Source organism: Phyllobates terribilis, unplaced genomic scaffold (genome assembly GCF_046119375.1).
Source record: "Phyllobates terribilis strain yellow unplaced genomic scaffold, ASM4611937v1 Scaffold_12__6_contigs__length_324123572, whole genome shotgun sequence".
Classification (NCBI taxonomy): Eukaryota; Metazoa; Chordata; class Amphibia; order Anura; family Dendrobatidae; genus Phyllobates; species Phyllobates terribilis.
Window position 1 is genome coordinate 299,432,811 of NW_027362772.1, and position 23,387 is coordinate 299,456,197.

Here is a 23,387-nt window from a genome sequence, read left to right on the forward strand (position 1 = left end):
AAGGATTCAGCTAGTCAGTTTTTAATCACGTGATGTCATGGACTTAATAGATAAGAGAAGAATTAACTGGTTAGAATGGCAAAATAAGCAATTGTAAGTACAGAACACAGTGCCATATAATATAATGACTGCAGTATAATAACAGGATAAAAACTTTGATGGGAGGAGTGCTTCTTTTAGTTAGGTTCCTACATACAAGTGCTCTACACCGAGCACCCGGGGCAGATTATAATGAGGGCAGTCTGGGTTACTGCCTTTAATACCCCCCTAAAGAGCACTACATTGGGGCTTCTGTTGGAACCCAGTTTTTCTGAGTCATTCACCTGAATAAAGCTGATGAAGTCACTGGGGACAATGTCTGGCCTCTGTTGATGGAGTATTTTTCTTTTTCAGACACGCAAAAATGCATGTGTAACCACGTTATTTTGCATGTTTGAAAAAGACAAATACTGCCAGGACAGAGGCCATACAGTATCCCCAGTGACTCAATTTAAGGCTTCAGTCAATGGCTCTGTCAGGACTCTGTCGGGGTTCACATTAGAATACAGCTTTTCATGGATTTCGATGGAAACTCCGACTTAGTGCTCGGCGTAAATCACTCGATATGCGTGACTTTAACAGTATATAGTGAATTAACCTCAGCACTATAAAATTGCATTTATACTTACTAGTGTTGAGCGAACATGCTCGACACTGCTCGGTACTCACCCGAGCATCACGCTACTCGGGATGTTCGGCGAGCACCGAGCATTTCCGGGTAACTCGGGCGGGAGCTCGGGTCTCCGCCCTGCATGTTTGGCGCTCTTTACAGAGCCAATGAACATGCAGGGATTGCCAGCCAGTCACTGTAATGCCGCAGCCATGTTGTTTGTGGGCATTACAGTGATTGGCTGGCCGCACAGCGTCACCTCGAGTATTTAAAACCGGGCGCCGCCATCTTGGACACAGTCGCTCCGGATCAGACAGTGTAGGGACAGCGCTGCTGATTTAGGGAGAGATATATCCTGCAAAATAGTTAGTGTAGGGTCTGTAAAGGCTGCAAGATCAAACAAACAGTCCTTCTCAGGACTAATATCCATCCCAGGTATATCAGGCAGGCAGGCAGGCAGGCTGTATAGGAGACGCAGTGGTTATACCAGCAAACGCTGCATTACAGTCCTGTGTGCTGCTCCTGTTGCTGAAATTGCTGGACTTAGCTTCAGGTCCCGGGGGCCAGGAAAAATCCTTTTTTTTTTATCTAAATTCTCTTTTTTTTTCCTCCTTCACAATGTACAAATACCCATTTTATTAACCTTTTGGTGCCCCCCCCCAAAAAAAAAAAAAGTGTGCCTCTGATTTTTCAGACACAAATATATCTGTTGAAAATAGTCTGGTGTAGGCCAGAGAAATAGAAGTGTGGTTTTGCAGTTCTATGGGCCATTTGTATCTAAAAAAAACAGTTTGAGTGTGTCGCTCACTGTTCAGCCGCAAATATATATATATTTTAAAAAGCCTGGTATACACCAGTAAATTATTACTGTGATTTTGATGTTCCACGGTAAAACATCTCTATTATCCTGTTTTGGGCATTTTTTGCTGTATAAAAATAATAATAGTGTCTCCCTGATTTTTCAGACACAAATATATCTGTTGAAAATAGTCTGGTGTAGGCCCGAGAAATACAAGTGTGGTTTTGCAGTTCCACGGTACAAACCTCTGTATTATCCACTTTTGGGCCATTTGTATACAAAAAAAACAGTTTGAGTGTGTCGCTCACTGTTCAGCCGCAAATATATATATATTTTAAAAAGCCTTGTACACACCAGTAAATTATTACTGTGGTTTTGATGTTCCACGGTAAAACATCTCTATTATACTGTTTTTGGCATTTTTTGCTGTATAAAAATAATAATAGTGTCTCCCTGATTTTTCAGACACAAATATATCTGTTGAAAATAGTCTGGTGTAGGCCAGAGAGACAGAAGTGTGCTTTTGCTGTTCCACGGTAAAAAATCTCTATTATCCTGCTTTTTGCATTTTTTGCTGTAAAAAAAAAAATAGTGTCTCCCTGATTTTTCAGACACAAATATATCTGTTGAAAATAGTCTGGTGTAGGCCAGAGAGACAGAAGTGTGCTTTTGCAGTTCCACGGTAAAAAATCTCTATTATCCTGCTTTTTGCATTTTTTTGCTGTAAAAAAAAAAAAATAGTGTCTCCCTGATTTTTCAGACACAAATATATCTGTTGAAAATAGTCTGGTGTAGGCCCGAGAAATACAAGTGTGGTTTTGCAGTTCCACGGTACAAACCTCTGTATTATCCACTTTTGGGCCATTTGTATCTAAAAAAAACTGTTTGAGTGTGTCGCTCACTGTTCAGCCGCAAATATATATATATTTTAAAAAGCCTGGTATACACCAGTAAATTATTACTGTGGTTTTGATGTTCCATGGTAAAACATCTCTATTATCCTGTTTTTGGCATTTTTTGCTGTATAAAAATAATAATAGTGTCTCCCTGATTTTTCAGACACAAATATATCTGTTGAAAATAGTCTGGTGTAGGCCAGAGAGACAGAAGTGTGCTTTTGCTGTTCCACGGTAAAAAAATCTCTATTATCCTGCTTTTTGCATTTTTTGCTGTAAAAAAAAAAAAAAAAGTGTCTCCCTGATTTTTCAGACACAAATATATCTGTTGAAAATAGTCTGGTGTAGGCCCGAGAAATACAAGTGTGGTTTTGCAGTTCCACGGTACAAACCTCTGTATTATCCACTTTTGGGCCATTTGTATCTAAAAAAAACAGTTTGAGTGTGTCGCTCACTGTTCAGCCGCAAATATATATATATTTTAAAAAGCCTTGTACACACCAGTAAATTATTACTGTGGTTTTGATGTTCCACGGTAAAACATCTCTATTATACTGTTTTTGGCATTTTTTGCTGTATAAAAATAATAATAGTGTCTCCCTGATTTTTCAGACACAAATATATCTGTTGAAAATAGTCTGGTGTAGGCCAGAGAGACAGAAGTGTGCTTTTGCTGTTCCACGGTAAAAAATCTCTATTATCCTGCTTTTTGCATTTTTTGCTGTAAAAAAAAAATAGTGTCTCCCTGATTTTTCAGACACAAATATATCTGTTGAAAATAGTCTGGTGTAGGCCAGAGAGACAGAAGTGTGCTTTTGCTGTTCCACGGTAAAAAATCTCTATTATCCTGCTTTTTGCATTTTTTGCTGTAAAAAAAAAAAAATAGTGTCTCCCTGATTTTTCAGACACAAATATATCTGTTGAAAATAGTCTGGTGTAGGCCCGAGAAATACAAGTGTGGTTTTGCAGTTCCACGGTACAAACCTCTGTATTATCCACTTTTGGGCCATTTGTATCTAAAAAAAACTGTTTGAGTGTGTCGCTCACTGTTCAGCCGCAAATATATATATATTTTAAAAAGCCTGGTATACACCAGTAAATTATTACTGTGATTTTGATGTTCCACGGTAAAACATCTCTATTATCCTGTTTTTGGCATTTTTTGCTGTATAAAAATAATAATAGTGTCTCCCTGATTTTTCAGACACAAATATATCTGTTGAAAATAGTCTGGTGTAGGCCCGAGAAATACAAGTGTGGTTTTGCAGTTCCACGGTACAAACCTCTGTATTATCCACTTTTGGGCCATTTGTATACAAAAAAAACAGTTTGAGTGTGTCGCTCACTGTTCAGCCGCAAATATATATATATTTTAAAAAGCCTTGTACACACCAGTAAATTATTACTGTGGTTTTGATGTTCCACGGTAAAACATCTCTATTATACTGTTTTTGGCATTTTTTGCTGTATAAAAATAATAATAGTGTCTCCCTGATTTTTCAGACACAAATATATCTGTTGAAAATAGTCTGGTGTAGGCCAGAGAGACAGAAGTGTGCTTTTGCTGTTCCACGGTAAAAAATCTCTATTATCCTGCTTTTTGCATTTTTTGCTGTAAAAAAAAAATAGTGTCTCCCTGATTTTTCAGACACAAATATATCTGTTGAAAATAGTCTGGTGTAGGCCAGAGAGACAGAAGTGTGCTTTTGCTGTTCCACGGTAAAAAATCTCTATTATCCTGCTTTTTGCATTTTTTGCTGTAAAAAAAAAAAAATAGTGTCTCCCTGATTTTTCAGACACAAATATATCTGTTGAAAATAGTCTGGTGTAGGCCCGAGAAATACAAGTGTGGTTTTGCAGTTCCACGGTACAAACCTCTGTATTAGCCACTTTTGGGCCATTTGTATCTAAAAAAAACTGTTTGAGTGTGTCGCTCACTGTTCAGCCGCAAATATATATATATTTTAAAAAGCCTGGTATACACCAGTAAATTATTACTGTGGTTTTGATGTTCCATGGTAAAACATCTCTATTATCCTGTTTTTGGCATTTTTTGCTGTATAAAAATAATAATAGTGTCTCCCTGATTTTTCAGACACAAATATATCTGTTGAAAATAGTCTGGTGTAGGCCAGAGAGACAGAAGTGTGCTTTTGCTGTTCCACGGTAAAAAATCTCTATTATCCTGCTTTTTGCATTTTTTGCTGTAAAAAAAAAAAAAAAGTGTCTCCCTGATTTTTCAGACACAAATATATCTGTTGAAAATAGTCTGGTGTAGGCCCGAGAAATACAAGTGTGGTTTTGCAGTTCCACGGTACAAACCTCTGTATTATCCACTTTTGGGCCATTTGTATCTAAAAAAAACAGTTTGAGTGTGTCGCTCACTGTTCAGCCGCAAATATATATATATTTTAAAAAGCCTGGTATACACCAGTAAATTATAACTGTGGTTTAGCTGTTCCACGGTAAAAAATCTCTATTATTCAGGTTTTGGTAGGTTTTTCCGTAAAGAAAAACAGTAGTGTCTCCTGACTGTTGTGTCACAAAAATATATCTGTTGAAAATAGTCTTGTGTAGGCCCAACATCCCAGTGTGGTTTCGCAGTTCCACGGGTCAAATCGCTGTACTATCCAGTTTTGGGCCTTTGGTATCTAAAAAAAAAGCAGTTTGAGTGTGTCGCTCACTGTTCAGCCGCAAATATCTCTATTTAAAAAAGTGTGGTATGCCCCAGTAAACAATAACTGTGGTTTTCCTCTTCCACGGTTCTAATCTACTCTTTATTGCCCTTTTTCCATTGATAGTGCAAGTGTAAGCTATTTTACTTCATTTACAATGGGCAAGGCGCGTGGCAAGGGACGTGGAAGTGGACGTTCTGGTGATGGTTCGTGCAGAGGACGGGGCCGTGGCCAAGGTGAAAATGTGCCACAACCAACAGCCACATCTTCTCACTCCCACTTCTTGACCAAATTACTAGGGAAGCACAGAACAACACCAGTATTGAGAATTGATCAGTGTGAACAGGTTATTAATTGGATAGCAGACAATACTTCCAGTTACCTGGGCACCACCACCTCCGGTCTGTCTTCCACACGGTCAACTCTTAGTAGCCGTGAGTCTCGACCGCATACTCCTCCTCACCCTGATGCTCCTTCCTCCCACCATGCCGAGTGTCGTCAGACAGCAAGTAATCCCACACTTGGACACTCTGAAGAGCTGTTCACTGGTCCAATTCCATATTTGGGCCCCTCGCCTGATACGCTTGAAGTGGTGGAAGAGGAGATCCCATGTTGCGATGCCCAAATATTTGAACAGCCACAGCCACAGGAAGTCGACGTTGGCAATCTGTCACAAGAGGTGGACGATGACGAGACACAATTGCCAGGAAGTGAGGAGGAGGATCGTGGTGCGCAAGTGGAAGAGGAGGAGGTGGTGGATGATCTAGTAACTGACCCAACGTGGAAGGAGGACATGCAGAGTGAGGCCAGCAGCACACAGGGGGAGGGAGGCAGAGTACCCCAACAGGCAGGAAGAAGCAGTGTGGTAGCCGCAGACAGAAGGCAGGCAACCGTTCCCCGTAACACCAACAAGAGGGACGTTGCCAGTACAAGCGGTAGGTCTTCCAGAGTCTGGAATTTTTTTAAAGACTCTGCTGATAACCCCAAAAAGGCCATATGTTCCACCTGCCATGCCAGCATCAGCAGGGGTGACAAAACTACCAGCCTGACCACCACCAGCATGATCAGGCACATGGCAGCAAAGCACCCGACTTTGTGGGGCGATACCCAGGGTCCACGACCAGTGTCAGCGGGTGTCACCACTGCTTCTTCCACTGTTGTGCGTGCAATAGAACCCCCTCTTGTGTGTGCAAGGCAATCCCCTGTCCATACTGCATGTAAAGATGCCCCCTCCTCTCAGTCTTCACTTGTTATGGCAGTTTCTCAAGAAACAGCATCAACGTCCACGTCCACGTCCCACCGCAGCGTTCAATTGTCCATATCCCAGACCTTTGAACGAAAGCGGAAATTCGCAGCTAACGCCCCACAGGCCACAGTCCTAAATTCGCACATTTCACGACTGCTTGTATTGGAAATGCTGCCTTTTAGGCTGGTGGAGACGGAATCCTTCCGCAATCTTATGGCGGTGGCCGTCCCTCGGTACTCGGTCCCCAGTCGACACTATTTTGCCCGGTGTGCCATCCCCGCACTACACAAGCACGTGTCCCAAAGCATCTGCCGTGCCCTCAACAACACAGTTACTGGGAGAGTCCACCTGACAACGGACACGTGGACAAGTGCTTGTGGCCAGGGACGGTACATCTCTCTGACAGCACACTGGGTAAACATAGTGGAAGCCGGGACCCAGTCGGACCCTGGGACGGAACACATCCTCCCCACACTGAGGATTGCGGGCCCTATGTTAGTCAGAGCTGCCCCCACAGTGTACAACTCCTGCGCATCCTCTTCCTCCTCCTCCTCCTCATGTTCAGCCTCCATCTCAGATATCACCACATCAGTTACAAGCTGGAAGCATTGCAGTACTGCCTCCGCCAAGCGGCAACAGGCTGTGCTGAAACTCATAAGTTTAGGTGATAAACCTCACACTGCTTGTGAGTTGTGGACAGCTGTGAAAGAGCAGGCAGATCTGTGGCTGAGACCGCTGAACCTACATCCTGGCATGGTCGTGTGTGACAATGGCCGTAACCTGGTGGCGGCTCTGAGGCGAGGTGAGATCACACACGTACCATGCCTGGCTCATGTGCTTAACCTCGTGGTTCAGCGGTTTCTTAAATCGTACCCCGAGTTGCCAGATCAGCTTGTGAAAGTACGCCGCCTGTCAGCTCATTTTCACAAGTCGGCTACAGCTTCCGCCGCCCTTGCTGTGTTGCAGCAGCGTTTGCAGCTTCTGGCACACCGACTGGTGTGTGATGTCCCCACACGTTGGAACTCTACCCTCCACATGTTGCAAAGGATTTGTGAGCAGAAGAGAGCAGTTGTGGAGTACCAGCTGCAACAAGGCCGTCGATATTCAGGTCAGACTCCACACATAAGACCTCAGGAGTGGACCTGGATGTCTGACATATGTACCATCCTGACAAACTTTGAGGAGGCCACCAAGATGGTGAGTGGCGATGACGCCATCATTAGTGTCAGCATCCCACTTTTCTGTCTTTTGCAACGCTCTCTGCATAGAATTAAAGAGGAGGCATTGTAGCCAGAGTATGATGAGATGGATCAAGAAGCCGTAGCGGGCGATTACACACAGCCCAGCCTCATCTCATCCCAACGTGCATTGGGGGACAATGAGGGAGAGGAGGAGGAGGAGGAGGAAGAACAGGAGCTGCTATCATGCGTTGTAGACGGTAGTACCTGTACAAGTGTCATACCGTCGGTTCAGCGTGGGTGGCCTGAGGACAGGGGGGAGGAGGAAGAGGAGGAGAGCATGGTCAGTCGTCATCTTGGTGAGGACACGGAAATCTTGCCCGTTACCAGTCTGGCACGCATGGCTGGCTTTATGTTACGCTGCCTTAACCGTGACCCTCGTGTTGTCAAAATGTTGGGTGACAGTCATTACTGGTTGGTGACACTTGTAGACCCCCGCTACATGGAGAACTTTCACTCTCTTATTCCTGAGGTGGAGAGGTCTACAAAAATGGGGCAATACCAGAAGGCCCTTGCTGCAGAACTCTTAAAAAAATTCCCATCTGAACACGCTAGCGGCAGAGGTCACAGTTCGTTGCCCAAACAAGGCGTACAGGCGAGAGTGATGCAACTCCAATCCAGCAGAGGCAGGGGAACACTGTCAACGTTCTGGGACAGTTTTCTGACATCCGCCCAGCTTACAGGCCCTGAGGCGCGGGGTACTCTCACAAGGAGTGGAAAGTTTCAAAAGATGGTGAGGGAGTACCTTGCCGATCGTACCAGCGTCCTCCGTGATTCCTCTGTGCCTTTTAATTATTGGGTATCCAAGCTGGACACTTGGAATGAACTCGCTCTGTACGCCTTGGAGGTCCTGGCCTGCCCTGCCGCTAGCGTGTTATCGGAGCGTGTTTTTAGTGCCGCTGGGGGAATTATAACTGATAAGCGCACTCGCCTGTCAACTGACAATGCTGACAAGCTGACCCTTATCAAAATGAACAAGGGCTGGATTGAGCCAGACTTCTCATCACCACCAAATGACAGCAGAGTAACATAAAGTCAAATCCACTGTGTTATTTCGGGAGGTGTATTCACATGCACCGCTTCACACCCACACATGGGTATACGCTTCCTCGTTTCAGCTGTTTAATCTTCTTCTCCTTATCCTCAGCCTCCACCACCACTATACTACCAGGGTGCCAGCATTGCAAGTTCCTCCGTCCTAATTTTTGGCAGCTTTTGCTGGGAAAGCATAAGCAAATACCATGGGACACCTACTCCCCAATAATGGGACTTATGTTTGTAATATGCTGTACTGCATGGCTCTTGTAAGGGGCATTGCAAGTTGCTCCGTCCTAATTTTTGGCAGCTTTTGCTGGGAAAGCATAAGCAAATACTATGGGAGACCCACTCTCCAATAATGGGACTTATGTTTGTAATATGCTGTACTGCATGGCTCTTGTAAGGGGCATTGCAAGTTGCTCCGTCCTAATTTTTGGCAGCTTTTGCTTGCAAGGCATAAGCAAATACTATGGGACACCCACTCCCCAATAATGGGACTTATGTTTGTAATATGCTGTACTGCATGCAACGCGCCTCCTAGGCCGTGTGTACACGTGTGTGGGATACCTGGTGCCGGGTCTCTGGGGTCTGTAGTCTCCGTGGCAGTGACCCGGTCCCGTGGCTCAGGCTGGTCAAACCAGTGGCAATATTTCTTAGGTTTTGAGGTTAATTGTCCGACTGCGCCACCCGTGGATTGCGGTCAGGGAGTACCACCGCTGCGAGGCAGACCGCTGAGGCTGGTGTTGTGTGCGCAGCATAAAATGGGATAACTCTCCTCGGGAGGAGTATAGCCTCAGGGCAGTGAGTGTGGATGATGGGGGTGATGGTGCACGAGCGCAGCAGGAATGACTCAGAGTCTTTGCAGTGCAGTTCAGGGTCTTTACTGATGATTATAAGGTAGACCCTCCCGGGAGTACTGGCTAGCATAAGAGGCCTGGTCAGTCTGTGAGCAAGCAGGAGTTCCCCTGGCCAGGTGGAGTTGTAGGCCTCCCCGTCTGTCTGCACTCTTCCTGGCTACCTTGCTGTAAGCGGGTAGAAGTAGCCCACGTCCCTGAGTGTACCGTGTAGTGCTCACCCGTATGGCTGGTGACTTGGGGCCTTCTGTTAGCCTCCGCTCCACGACGGCGGTGCTGGTCCCTTGCTTGTGACTGAGCCTCCGGGCTTCTATGGCCAGAGGACCTGAAATCCCCTGCCGGCTGGTTTCTGCTGCTGGATATATAAGTCCTCACAGCTTCGGACTCCTGTGTCCGGTTCCTATTGTCTTCTGCCAGGGCGAGCTCTGCTCAGCTTCTAGCCCCTCGTCTTTAGCTCCTACAGAGCTCCTTGCTGTTACTTTCCCTTGCTCTCACTCTAACTCTGACTGTTCTCTGTTCTCTGACTCACTCAACCCCACCCCAGATCCAGTTTATAAGGGCAGAATTCTCCCCTCCCAGGACTGGGGCAGGAGGATGTTGCATGTTTAAGGGATCCTGACCAGGAAACCTCCCACTTGCTCTCCGACGTAATCTCTATTACTGTGGTGACCAGACCCCTGGGGTGCCACACATGGCTCTTGTAAGGGGCATTGCAGTACCTCATAATTTTTGGAAAGCATTCCATTTACTGCTTAGGCCAACAGTGCACAGAAGACCCAGTTGCTATAAATGGAAAAAAAGGTTTAGTTAACGCCCTCTGACCTCCATGTCATTTCCAAGGGGCATTGGAGTGCCTCGAAATTTTTGGTAGGCATTGCACTCACTGTATGCCCTATAACTGTGTAGCCGAACCGCTCCTTTTGTTACAGAAACATATCCTACAAGACATATCTGGTTGACTGGCCTGATATTGATGTGAATGGTCCCTGTTCCTCCTGCTCTTTCTCCTTTGCCACTACCTCATCCATCATTTATCACCTGAAGCTTTGTTTTAACGGGAGTCATAGAACTTGGATAGTAGCAGGAAAACATCCAGCAATCCTCGGAGGAGGTAGGATATGCGCCAAAACGCTGACCTCCTCAGGCCTAGCCGTTACTACATACATGCGCTTGCATTACAACAAAACAAAGCAGATGCTAACTCTCAACTCCCCTGATGGAGAAGCCAGGGCCCACCGGAGGAGTCTGATAGTCCGGTGGGCTCGGCCAATGCTGCCCTAAAGCAGGCCAGGCTAAGAAAAGTGTGGGAAAGGTTACCGGCACAAATAGGGGTGGCTGGGGACCGACTATGGACACCCGGCCACCCCCTGGAGGCTGGGGAGCAAGTGGGGACACCCGGCCACCAGGCGGCTGGGGACTGAGTATGGATACCAGGCCGCCGACACAGCCATGGCGTGGTGGCCAGATTCCGCCTCCACATGCCTAAAAGGCCCAATTTAAAGTGCAAGCAAGCAAGCAGTATGGTATTGCAGCCTGGGGGTGGGTGGGTGGCAGGCTGCATACTTGCGCTTGCATTGCAAGGAATGGGAGAGGTACAATTGAACACTGCCTTGGGACAAGGACTTGAATGGGGATAGTTGCAAGCCTGCAACGACAGGTGCAAGGTGGGAGGCATCTTCGCATGTACCATGAACAGGGGTTTGGCATGCACACATTACAGCGGAATAGGCTCTCCTTCCCACTAAATGCACTGGGGAGGGCACAGGTAATGTTTTGGTATACACGCTTAATCTTATGTATAAGGCACACCAGGACAAATAGGGGCGGCTGGGGACTGAGTATGGATACCTCGCTGCCGAAGCAGCCATGAGGTAGTGGCCAGCTTCGGCCTCCTCTAAACTAAAAGGCCCCATTTCAAGTGCAAGCTAGCAGTATGAATTGCAGTCTGGGGGTGGGTGGGTGGCAGGCTGCACACTTACACTTGCATTAAAAGAAAACATAGCAGATGCTAACTTCTGTCATCATCATCATGCTCCTCACCTTGGCACTCTCAACTCCACCGATGGAGAAGTCAGGGCCCACCGGAGGAGTCTGGTTCTCTGGTGGGCTCATCCAATGCTGCCTAAAGCAGGCCGGGCTAAGAAAAGTGTGTGGGGGGTTGTTCCAAGGAGAAATGGGGGCGGCTGGGGACCGTTTATGGACACCCGACTGCCCCCAGGCGGCTGGGGACCGTGTGGACACTCAGCCGCGGGGCGGCTGGGGACTGAGTATGGACACCCGGCCGCCGGGCGGCTGGGGACTGAGTATGGATTCCAGGCCGCCAACACAGCCATGACGTGGTGGCCAGATTCCGCCTCCACATGCCTAAAAGGCCCAATTTCAAGTTCAAGCAAGCAAGCAGTATGGTATTGCAGCCTGGGGGTGGGTGGGTGGCAGGCTGCATACTTGTGCTTGTATTGCAAGGAATGGGGGAGGTACAATTGAACACTGCCCTGGGACTAGAACTTGCATGGGGATAGTTGCAAGTCTGCATCTTCTGATGCGGCAAGGATCACTTATGATGGGCACACTTTTAGACAGTGACCTGGGAGTCAGAGATGCTTTCAGGGGTCTTCCCCATGCTGTTCCCATGTCTTTTCAGCACTTTATGCATGTGTCACACAGCACATGGCCAGATAAGGTTGTAAAATGTTAAAATGACATTTCCCGGTGAATGCATTTGTCATAGTTGAAAGCAATACAAAAGTGCAAAAACGCATAAAAAATGCTACTTGTGAACATAGCCGAAGGTGTGGAGGAGTATTTTTGTTTTTGGTCATTTATTTTAACTTATACACAAGTATTTTCCCTGGAAAGGATGTTCCTTAACATATTTCACAGGAAAAAAGTTTCACTTTCGTTTTATTGTGAGCCTGTAAAAGTGGCTTAATACCTCTGACCACGTTGTTGACAGCAGTGACCTGGGGGTCAGGAATGCTTCCTGGGGCGATCCCCATGCTGTCCCCATGTCATTTGAGCACTGTCACTATCGTTTTGGGCACTTGTTAGGCTTTTAAAAGACTGCCGGGGGTGCCACCGCAAAAATGCTCGAGTCTCCCATAGACTAACATTGGGCTCGTTGCTCGGGTCGAGCACCCGAGTATCACGGCGAGCTCAGCCCGAGCTTCGAGCACCCGAGCATTTTAGTGCTCGCTCAACACTAATAATTACCGAATACTAATGTAAGCAAGGTCCGGGAAGACTGAAACGTTGATTTGGAGTATTCTTAAATATTTAGTATTTATCCATTGTGGAGGTTTCGGCTCTCTGGTAGCCGCATGGATACGTACAGGGTTTTTATATGAAACAGAATAAAGTTTATTGTCCTTCAAAAACTTCAAAATGAAAACAGCCTTCCTTCACCGCATATGTAGAATAAAACAATCCTTACTCTGGGTAAGGCAAAGTAAATCAAAACAGTCTCACCAACTTGATATTACAGGCACTTCTCGGTCTCTAGAATAGACTGTCCACCATGATTCTTAAACTCCAACACAACACACACACTCCTGAGCTAACACAGCTGCCAGTAGACCTATAAGACCCAGACTGGAGGATGGGAGGGACCTTTCCCACCCATGCTCTTTTGGTCGCTCCTAAATCCCGGACCCAAAATCTAGTCAAAATAAAACCATCTCAGTAACCTATTGCTACAGGTGCACTTTCTCCCAGGACTTATATCATCAAGACCAACCACCTTGGTGATACATATCTGCCATCCAGAACCTTACCTCCTGCTTTCTTACACCTGATGTGGATTAAAGAGGTTGTCCACTACTATTAACATTGCCCGCATGGATTTAAATTGTGGAAACAAGTCTTTTTGTAAATACCTTGCAAGTTCTTTATTGCCTGTGCGCGATGCAATCGCTGGCCGCTCACTAGGTATCACGTGACCCCCGGCTGCAGCCAACTCCAACATCTGCTGATGTCACGTCAAGTTATAACTGCTCATGCCTGCCTGCAGCCGGAACTTGACAAGACATCAGCGGATGTCAGACGAGGCAGCAGCCGGGGTCACGTTATGCCTGGTGAGTTGCCAGCAATAGCGCCGCTCACAGGCAATAAAGAACTCGCAAGGTAGTTACAAAAAGACTTGCCACAATTTAAATCCATGGGGGCAATGTTAATAGTTGTGGACAATCTCCTTAATAAATTCTAAATGCAATTATAGGACCGTGATTAATTCCTTATATACCGCTGGATATATTTCCTACCATTGAGCACTATCCTTTTATATACCGGTGACCATAAAAAAATAAATTTAGCCTTAGTCAAAAAAGTCTTGATCTTAGCAGATTGTCAATAACAAGCAAGAGCTAAAAAATGGCATAGACAGACTAAGTAGTTATCATGTCCCATTTGCGAACTCTTGCCACATTTTGGGGAACCTCCCCCTTTCTCAAGCATGGTGGTTGGTATGCCGGCTATGATTTATAATAGACTAAAATTTCACTAGATTATGGTAAGTGGGCAAACAACAAGATAATATATAAGAAAATGTCCATGTTTGTCATTTATTGTATTCATTACATAGAAGTAATTACAGAGGAAGGAATAAATTAACACTTCCCTGGTTTATCGGTCAGGTCAATACCCCGCGGCAACTTTACAGGAGCCCTAAGAACCACCTCCTACCTTCTTGTCGTATTTTGATTAGCTGGACTGTGTGCGTCACACCGTAACAATGTCATTCCAGGTTGGCCAATTGAAAGAGGAGGAGAGAATACTGCCAGGTCGGAGAAGGTTTGCAGAGCTCCTGTCCAGAAGCCACAGAATGTTGACCTGGACCATGGCCCTGCTAATCAATAATTCATCTCTAGTAGAAGCGCAAAAATGAGTCTCACCTACCTGTACACGTTCTACCTATGTGTTCTGTATGGAATCTCTTGTGGTTGTTTCAATAAAAATTATTGGAAAAGGAATCTCTTGTGGTCAATATATTTTATCTGTCCATATCCAAACACTTTGATGATTATTTTTCTAATATATCTTTTATTCCTAGATGATCTTGACAAACTTCTATCACTGATAGAACAGGGGATCATTATTCACTGCCCGTCAGTTGGAAAAAAGTCGTTTGGAAAGATTAATGAAAATCATAAACGTTTAAAATTATAAGATCTGAACCGAACTCTGCCTGGTTTATAAAGAAATAGAAGCAGAACCTCCGCGGAGAACCAATGACCATGGCTTCCGATACCCTCCTAGACTATACTGACAAAAACCTCCATGCCAAAGACCTTATGGAAAGTCACTTTTCCAATGGTGACATATGTTTTATAGAGGAAAACGTGGGGGCACCTTTAAAACTGCTGCATGAACTGTTCTCCTCAGGTCTGTATGTGATACGTAATTCATAGTTTTATGATTGCCCGATATGGACGGCCAGCATCGTACAAACGTTTGAATTCCTGTGGCCATGATCTATCTCATGTCTGATCAGCTACTGATAAAAAAAAACGAATATTGAAATAACCCAAGTTCCATCTTAGAAGCCTGGCCATTTGTGATACTTTGCAAGCAAAGTCAAGTCTTGGCTGTGCCGAGTCCTGTCTGGACATTGTGGTTCATACTTAGTGAAGCTGGTCTAAGTTCCAGCCGACGTCCAACTATTCACTTTGGCTATTATTCTGCTATATTCCCCAGGACAATATAAGGGTTGAACATTTCTTGGTAGTTTATGGGGACCAAGGTCTTCTTGTTGTTCTCGGCTGGCAATGTCCTGCAACCTCTGTTCCAGTCTATACTGGGCAATTCATCTTTCTCTTCTTTCTTACAGGCCAAGTGAAAGGAGACAAGTTGCTTGATATGAGTGCGGAAGGGGCGCTCTTTCAACTCTTCTCAGCCAGTAATGTCTTCAAGGAGATGTATGTCATGAACTTTATAGATTCCAATAACAGGCACTTCAAGAGGTGGCTGGAGAAGGAGGAAGGAGCCACAGATTGGTCATTTGTTTCCAAACGAGTTTGTCAGCTTGAAGGCAATGTGTACGTAAGCTTAGTTTTACTTAAATGGGTTTTCAGTGTTGTCTTTGGTATTTGGGCAATTCTGCGTCCCCCTTCTCTACATAAAACAAACTGATGCATCTATGTCATGTTCCTGCATACGGAGAAGGCTCAGCAGATGAGCCAACAGCATATTTGGCAAATGCTGGCTGTGTTACACAACTGGCATCTAAGTGAAAAAACATGTAACGATTGCTGGTATTGGTAGTGATCGCTGCTGGTAAACCCTTATCTGCTTCTGTCAGGAGCATTTAAAGTGTGCGGTTGGGGGAAAGACGAGATATTGCATGCACCTATCGACCAACTCCAAGCAACCAGAAGGTGCCAATGAGTTGACATGGCCGCCACGTTGGTACTCCTGCGAATCACAGCTATATAGCAATATACTGCTTTATTGCAGTATATAGAAGAAGTGATCTGAAGAACACAGTGGACTAAACAATAGTTTAAAAAAAGACCCCCAAAAAAACTAATTCAAATTACCTTTTACCCCATTAAAAAAGTTAAAAAAATACACATATCTGGTTTTGAAGCACACGTAAAATTCTGATCTATCAAAACATAAAATGAACATACCCATATGACGTCAAGAGACAAAAAACATCAATATGCCAGAATTGCCATTTTTGAACAACTTATCACCTAGAAAATGCAATCAGTGATCACAAAAATTTATTTATCCCGAAATGGTATCAATAAAAACAAAAAATATCAGCTCCTCATGTAATAAACTAGCCATCATACACCGCCATCGTAGGAAATATAAAAAAAAGGCCACGGGCCTCCAAAAATTGCGAAGGACTAGAAGTGTGGAGGTCATCATTTCAATTATAGATTATCTGTAGATAGTTACTACGATGAGCCATCTCTCTAGGTGATCTACAGGTATTATCTGCATTGCATCTCCATGCCTGAATGCTCTGCTATTCATTGGTATATATATATATCTCATTCATCTACATTGTTTAATCCATGATGCTTTCAATCTGACTGACCGATCACAGCATGATCGAGCAGGACACGCTAAAATTTCAGCCTCTCCTGCCCGATCAGTGCCGGAGGTCAGCTCCGACACTAAACAGCCAGGAGTGGTGTCAGCGCCGCCCCTAGCTGTTAACCGCCTGAATGCTGCGATTGAGCTCGATTGCAGCATTCAGGAGACAGGCAGAGGGCTGGGAGCTCCCTCTGCCTTCAGATCGGCAAACCCGCGGGGGCCCAACCATTACCATGGTGACCAGGGGTCATCATGACGACTCCCGGGTCACCAAGCTACGAAAAGCTCCTGAGACAGATGCATAGCATGGTCTCAGGAGCTTTCACTATAGGTATAATAAACTGCAATGCTAGTGCATTGCAATACATTATACCTATGGAAAAAGTGAAAAAAAAGTGAAAGTCCCATAGTGGAACTAAGTGTAAAAGTTTAAAAAAGTTTAAAAAAAAAAATTGTAAAAATGTAAAAAAAAAATGTTAAAAAATAAAATATATTACACTATGAAATACAGATTTTTAGGTAAAAAAATTTAAATAAACAAAAAAAAGGAAAACATATTTGGTATTGCCGCGTCCGGAACGACCCGATCTATAAACGTTTTACACTAGTTAACCCTTTCAGTGTACAGCATAAAAAATACCACATGAGAAACTATGACTTTTCATCATGCCGCTGGGAAAAAGTGGAATAAAACGCAATTAAAAAGACAGATGTTAATAAAAATGGTACCGCTGAAAATGACATCTTCTCCCGCAAAAATCAAGCCGCCATACAGCTCCATCAGCCAAAAAATGACAAAAGTTACAGCGCTCAGAATAAAGTGATGCAAATAAAGTGATGCAAAGATAATTATTTTTTCTATAAAAGTTTTTATTATGTAAAAGCGCAAAAGCATAAAAAAATTACATAAATGTGGTCCAACTGTAAACGTACTGACCCGAAGAATAAAGCTGCCTTATTACTTTTACCACACAAGTAATTGCAAAAACAAAAAAAAATTCCTGAATTGCTGTTTTTTGTTCATTCTTCCTCCCAAAAATCAGAATAGAAAGCGATCAAAAAATTTAATTTGCCCGAAAATTGTGCCAATAAAAACGTCAACTCGTCCCGCAAAAAACAAGCCATCACATGACTCTGTTGGCCGAAATATGGAAAAATTATAGCTCTCTAAATATGGCGATGCAAACATTAGTTTTTGCAAAAAAAAGCGTCTTTTAGTGTGTGACAGCTGTCAATCATAAACACCCGATATGAATCTGGTATCACAGTAATTGCACTGACCCAAAGAATAAAGTCATCTAATCACTTATACCGCACGAAGAATGGTGTAAAAAATAAATAAAACTAATTCTTCACCTGCTGTTGATTTGTTTATTCTGCCTCCCAAAAATCGCAGTAAGGCTCGGCGCACATTTATCCTGCGTTCTGTGCTGAGCACTTACACCGGGGTTTCCGTGTAAATCTCTGAAATAAGTGATTCAGATGGAAACCCCTCATGGAAAATTCACTGTAATGAGGCAAATGGAGGCACTGTGGACGCCGTCTGGCCTATGATTTGGCGGTGTCCATCTTTTTAGGCGTAGATAAAAGCGCGTTTGGCGACAGTTTTGTGCACCTCTGAAAAGAAGGACAATGCTGAACAGAGGCCAGATGGAGCCCAGAGTAACTCTGCTACCTCATCTCATTATAGTGAATGGATCCCTCCGGGGTTATATCTGAATCACGTCATTCGGAGATTTAGATGGAAACCCTAAAGTAAGTGCTCAGCGTAGAGCGCAGGATAAATGCGATCTGAAATGTTATGTAAAATGTTCCCAATAAAAGCTTCACATAAAAGCCCCCACTCAGGTCTGTCATGTGTTAATGGAAATATAGGGGGCTTCCACGTTACTGGTAGCACAAAGGCTCTGGAAAAGCTAAATGGCTTCTCGTCCCCCAAAAGAAATTCAGCAAATTCTGCGTTCCCAAATTCAAATCCCCCACGCCCTTCTGAGCACTGCAGTGTGTCTAAACCATATTTAGTGTCCACATGTTTGGCAGGGGTATAATTTCCAAAATGGGGTCACTTGAGAGGGGATTCTGCTCTTCTAGCACTTAGGGGCTTTGTATATGGAGTCTGCAAACTATTCTAGGAAAATAACAATGATTGCTAAGTACCTTAAATAAGGAGTACAGTGGCACTGGTAGATGGTGTAATAGTCCTGCTGCAAATTGGGGTGCTAGCCACAAAGTGCCCAAATAGAGAAATTACAATAAAGACGAATAAGGTAATTTGCGCTGGACTACGAGAATACAAGAAGGAGTGAGAGGTGATAAGATAAAAAAGTATATTTTATTTGGATAAAATGATATACAATAGGGAATAAAATAATAGATACTAAAACAAGATATGAGGAGGGGATGTAGAAGATGGTCCTGATTCCAGGGACGAAGTCCTATTTTGGGTCGAGCTGGTGTTAGAAGTGGTTGGTAGATGGGTCACGTAGAGGTCAGTTTAGGTTGAGGTGGTAATAATTCCTTGAATGAAAAAGTGGAAGGTGGGTTAGGTTTTGGTTGTATTTCAAAATGGTTGGATCCGGGATTCAGTATTTGTACCTGGGACAGGTCTGGGTACTGAATGTGGTGGAACGGTTCCGTAAAGCGTTGTGGACCGAACTTAGGGAAATACTAGAGGAGAGAACACAAGGATAAGATCAAAAGTAGGTAATGCAGTCCTAGTGGTTATAGGTGACCGTACCTGGCTGACAGGGCAGTATCCCTGGACCTCCTAGGGGTGGATGGGAGGTTGGTACAAGAGTAGTAAGCGAGGTGGTAGGCCCCTTTTTTATAACCTAGATGGAGAAGGCAGATGGATTATAGATAGGTGGTATTATCAATTTTGATTCTGTGGATATAAGGCCTGGACAGAATACCTACTGGCAAAAAATAGATGTTGGGGTTAATGTGTGCATGTGGTAGGCACTTCAAATCTGATCCCGTGGCCAGATGTGCTTGTGATGGTGGCCCCAATATGCACTTGGTGCGGTGCACAACACTTGTGCGGATAGAAGTCTGCTGGTAAATACTGTGATTTTAGTGGTGCCTTGAATATAAACTTGTTATATATAAAGGACCACTCACAGCAACAGGACCATCCCTGATGAAGGAAGCCGAACGCCTCCGAAACGCTTAGGAATTTTTTATTTTCACGCTCTACATTATAAACTTCTGTGAAGCATCTGGGGGTTCAAAGTGCTCACCACACATCTAGATAAGTTCATTAAGGGGTCTACTTCCAAAATGGTGTCACTTGTGGAGGGTTTCCGCTGTTTAGGCACATCAGGGGCTCTTTAAATGTGCCATGGCGTCCGATCTAAATTACAGCCAATTTTGCATTCAAAAAGTCAAATGGCGCTCCTTCCCTTCCGAACCCTGCTATGTGCTCAAACAGTGGTTTTCATCCACATATGGGTATCAGCGTGCTCAGGATGAATTTCACAACTTTTGGTGTCCATTTTCTCCTGTTACCCTTGTGAAAATAAAAAAATTGTGCTAAAAGAAAATTTTGGTGATTTTTTTATTTCCACAGCTCTACGTTATAAACTTCTGTGAAGTACCTGGGAGCTCAAAGTGCTCCCCACACATCTAGATAAGTTCATTGAGGGGTCTAGTTTCCAAAATGTGATCACTTGTCTGGGGTTTCCGCTGTTTAGGCACATCAGGGGTTCCCCAAACGCAACATGGCATTCGCTGATTATTCCAGCAAATTTTGAATTCAAAAAGTCAAATGGTGCTCCTTCCCTTCCGAGCTCTGCAGTGCGCCCAAACAGTCGTTTTCCCCCACATATAGGGTATTGGCATGCTCAGGAGAAATTGCACAACAACTTTTGGGATACATTTTCTCCTGTTAACCTTGTGAAAATAAAAGATGTGGAGCTAAAAGAAAATTTTTGTGATTTTTTTATTTTCACAGCTCTATGTTACAAACTACTGTGAAGCGCCTGGGGGTTCAAAGTGTTCCCCACACATCTAGATTAGTTCATGGAGGGGTCTAGTTTCCAAAATAGGGTTACTTGTGGGGGGGTTTCCACTGTTTAGGCACATCAGTGGTTCTCCAAATGCGACATGGCGTCCGCTAATTATTCCAGCAAATTTTGAATTCAAAAAGTCAAATGGCACTCCTTCCCTTCCAAGCCCTGCCGTGTGCCCAAACAGTGGTTTTCTGCCACATATGGGTTATCAGCATACTCAGGAGAAATTGCACAATACATTTTGAGGTCCATGTTATCTGTTACCCTTGTGAAAATAAAAAAAATGGGTCTAAATTTAATTTTTCACAAAAAAAAGTTAAATATTAATTTTTTTCTTCCTCATTGCATCAGTTCCTGTGAAGCTTGTGAAGGGTTAGTAAACTTCTTGAATGTGGTTTTCTGTACCTTTAGGGGTGTAGTTTTTGGAATGGTGTCATTTTTGGGTATTTTCTGTCATATAGACACCTTAAAGTCACTTGAAATGTGATGTGGTCCTTAAAAATTGGTTTTGTAAATGTTGTTGCAAAAATGAGAAATCGCTGCTCAACTTTTAACCCTTATAACTTCCTACTAAAAATGTTTTTTTCCAAAATTGTGCTGATGTAAAGTAGACATGTGGGAAATGTTATTTATTAATTATGTTGTGTGACATATCTCTCTGATTTCAGGGCATAACAATTCAAAGTTTGAAAATTGCAAAATTTTCAAAATTTTCACCAAATTTCCATTTTTTTTTACAAATAAACGCAAGTCATATCGAAGAAATTTTACCACTATCATGAAGTACAATATGTCATGAAAAAACAATCTCAGAATCAGGGGGATCCGTTGAAGTGTTTCAAAGTTATTACCTCATAAAGTGACAATGGTCAGAATTGAAAAAATTGACCCGGTCATTAACCAACAAAGTGGCTCGGTCCTTAAGGGGTTAAGCCAGTTGATTGATTGCTAATGAGTTAAATTTGTGTTAGATCTAAGCACATACTTCCCTATATATTGAAAGCTAAGGGGCTGCATTTATGCGGGATGCATGGACAGGGCAGGAGACAGGTAAGTCATGCAAGAAAATTATACAAACTTGCTTCTAGGTCATCAATTTTGCAAACAGTGTTCACCATTTGTTTTTGCGCTATTTATGTTCTGGCTGCTACAATTATCCACATTCATTGTTCTCCCGCAAACTCGGCAAATTTCATCCATCTTAACCCCTCTCTCCTCTATTCTACTATGTACAGCTCTGAAGCTCTCTTCACAATGTTATACAGCACAAACCCATTCATTCCCACCATACAACACAAGAAACGCTCTCACAAATCACTCAACCGTCTGCTCACTCTCTTTATTTTCCTTTCTACTAATCAAGGACCTTCTTGTAATAATAACACTCTTTCCCTGCTACATTCAGAAGCCCTGATAACCTCATTAATATTCCTAGCATGCCTTCTGTCTCTTTTAATTGTGCCCTTTGGAATGTGCTGTCAGCATGTAATAAACTCTCCTACATTCATAACTTTTTCCTTCTTCCTCTCGAATTCCCTTAACCTTCTGGCTCTCACTGGAACCTGGATCCAGTAGTCAGACACTACCACCGATGCTGCTCTCTGGTATGGTGGCCTACAGTTCTCTCAAACCCCGCGACCTGACAATAGATCAGGAGGAGGTGTTAGTCTGCTCCTTTCAATAAAATGTACTTTTCAGGTTATCCCTCCAGTACTTTCCCTTCTTTCGAGGTCCACACAGTCAGACTCTACCTGCTCTTCTCCCTGCGAGTGGTAGTTGTGTATCGCCCTCCGGACCCCTCCTATCAGTTCCTGGATCACTTTGCCACCTGGCTTCCAAACTTTCTATTCTGTGACATCCCCACTCTTATCATGGGGGACTTTAACATCCCCATTGGTGATCCCCTCTCCCCATCTGCCGCTCATCTTTTATTGCTAACCTCCTCCTTCAGCCTTTCCCAGCTTACTAATTCTCCTACATATGAAGACGGGAATACTCTTGACCTGATCTTTGCCCGGCTCTGTTCAATACATGACTTTATTAACTCTCCTCTTCTGCTCTCTGACCAAAACCTTCTTTCATTCTCTGTCAAGAACTGTCACCCTGCTCAGGACACCCCCACTTTCCACACCTATAGAAATATACGTGCCATTAACACCCAGAAATTTCTGAAAACGTTGCAATCATCATTGGCCCCGATCTCCTCCCTCTCGAGTCCTAACTTTGCACTGAAGCATTATAATGAAACATTGCAATGTACCCTGGATGAAGACGCATCTCCTACACAAAGAACAACGTGGCACAGACGGCCACAACCCTGGCACACGCTGCAAACACATTTTCTCCAGCGGTGCTCCAGGTGTGCCAACCAAACGGCTGTGGAGAAAATCGAATCTGGTCAAAGATTTCCTCCATTATGAATTTATGCTTAACACATATAACTCCACCCTCCACCTCTCCAAACAAACCTACTTTAACAACCTCATCATCTCACTTTCCAATAATTCTAAACGACTCTTTGACACTTTTCACTCTCTCCTTAATCAAACAGCACAGGCCCTGACCACCGACCTCAGCACTGATTTCAAAGAAAAAATTGACCATATCCGACAGGAAAATTTCTCCCAATCCCAAAATGTTATGCATGCCCCCCCCCCCCCCCCACATTGCATCTTGCTCACTTTCTGACTTTGAACCAGTCACGGAAGAAGTGACCAGGCTCCTTGCTTCTTCTCACTCTACCATCTGCACCAGTGACCCTATTCCCTCACATCTCCTTCAGTCCCTTTCTCTAGCTGTGACCACTCACCTAACTAAAATATTCAACCTCTCCTTCTCAACTGGTATTTTCCCTCATCTTTTAAACATGCCAGCATACATCCATTACTTAAAAAACATCCCTCGACCAGAGCTGCACTGCTAACTACTACAGACCTGTTTC

The 23,387-nt window shown here is 43.9% G+C and overlaps 1 protein-coding gene across 1 annotated transcript in view; it reads left to right on the plus strand.

Moving 5' to 3' along the window:
• LOC141172750 (nicotinamide N-methyltransferase-like) overlaps nucleotides 1-23,387 on the plus strand; it is a 33,088-nt gene that overhangs the window by 6,180 nt on the left and 3,521 nt on the right. Inside the window, exons 2-3 of the mRNA XM_073657221.1 lie at nucleotides 14,440-14,771; nucleotides 15,217-15,424. Coding sequence (XP_073513322.1) covers nucleotides 14,618-14,771; nucleotides 15,217-15,424 — 362 coding nt within the window. The 5' untranslated portion in view covers nucleotides 14,440-14,617. The remainder of the gene's footprint in view (nucleotides 1-14,439; nucleotides 14,772-15,216; nucleotides 15,425-23,387) is intronic.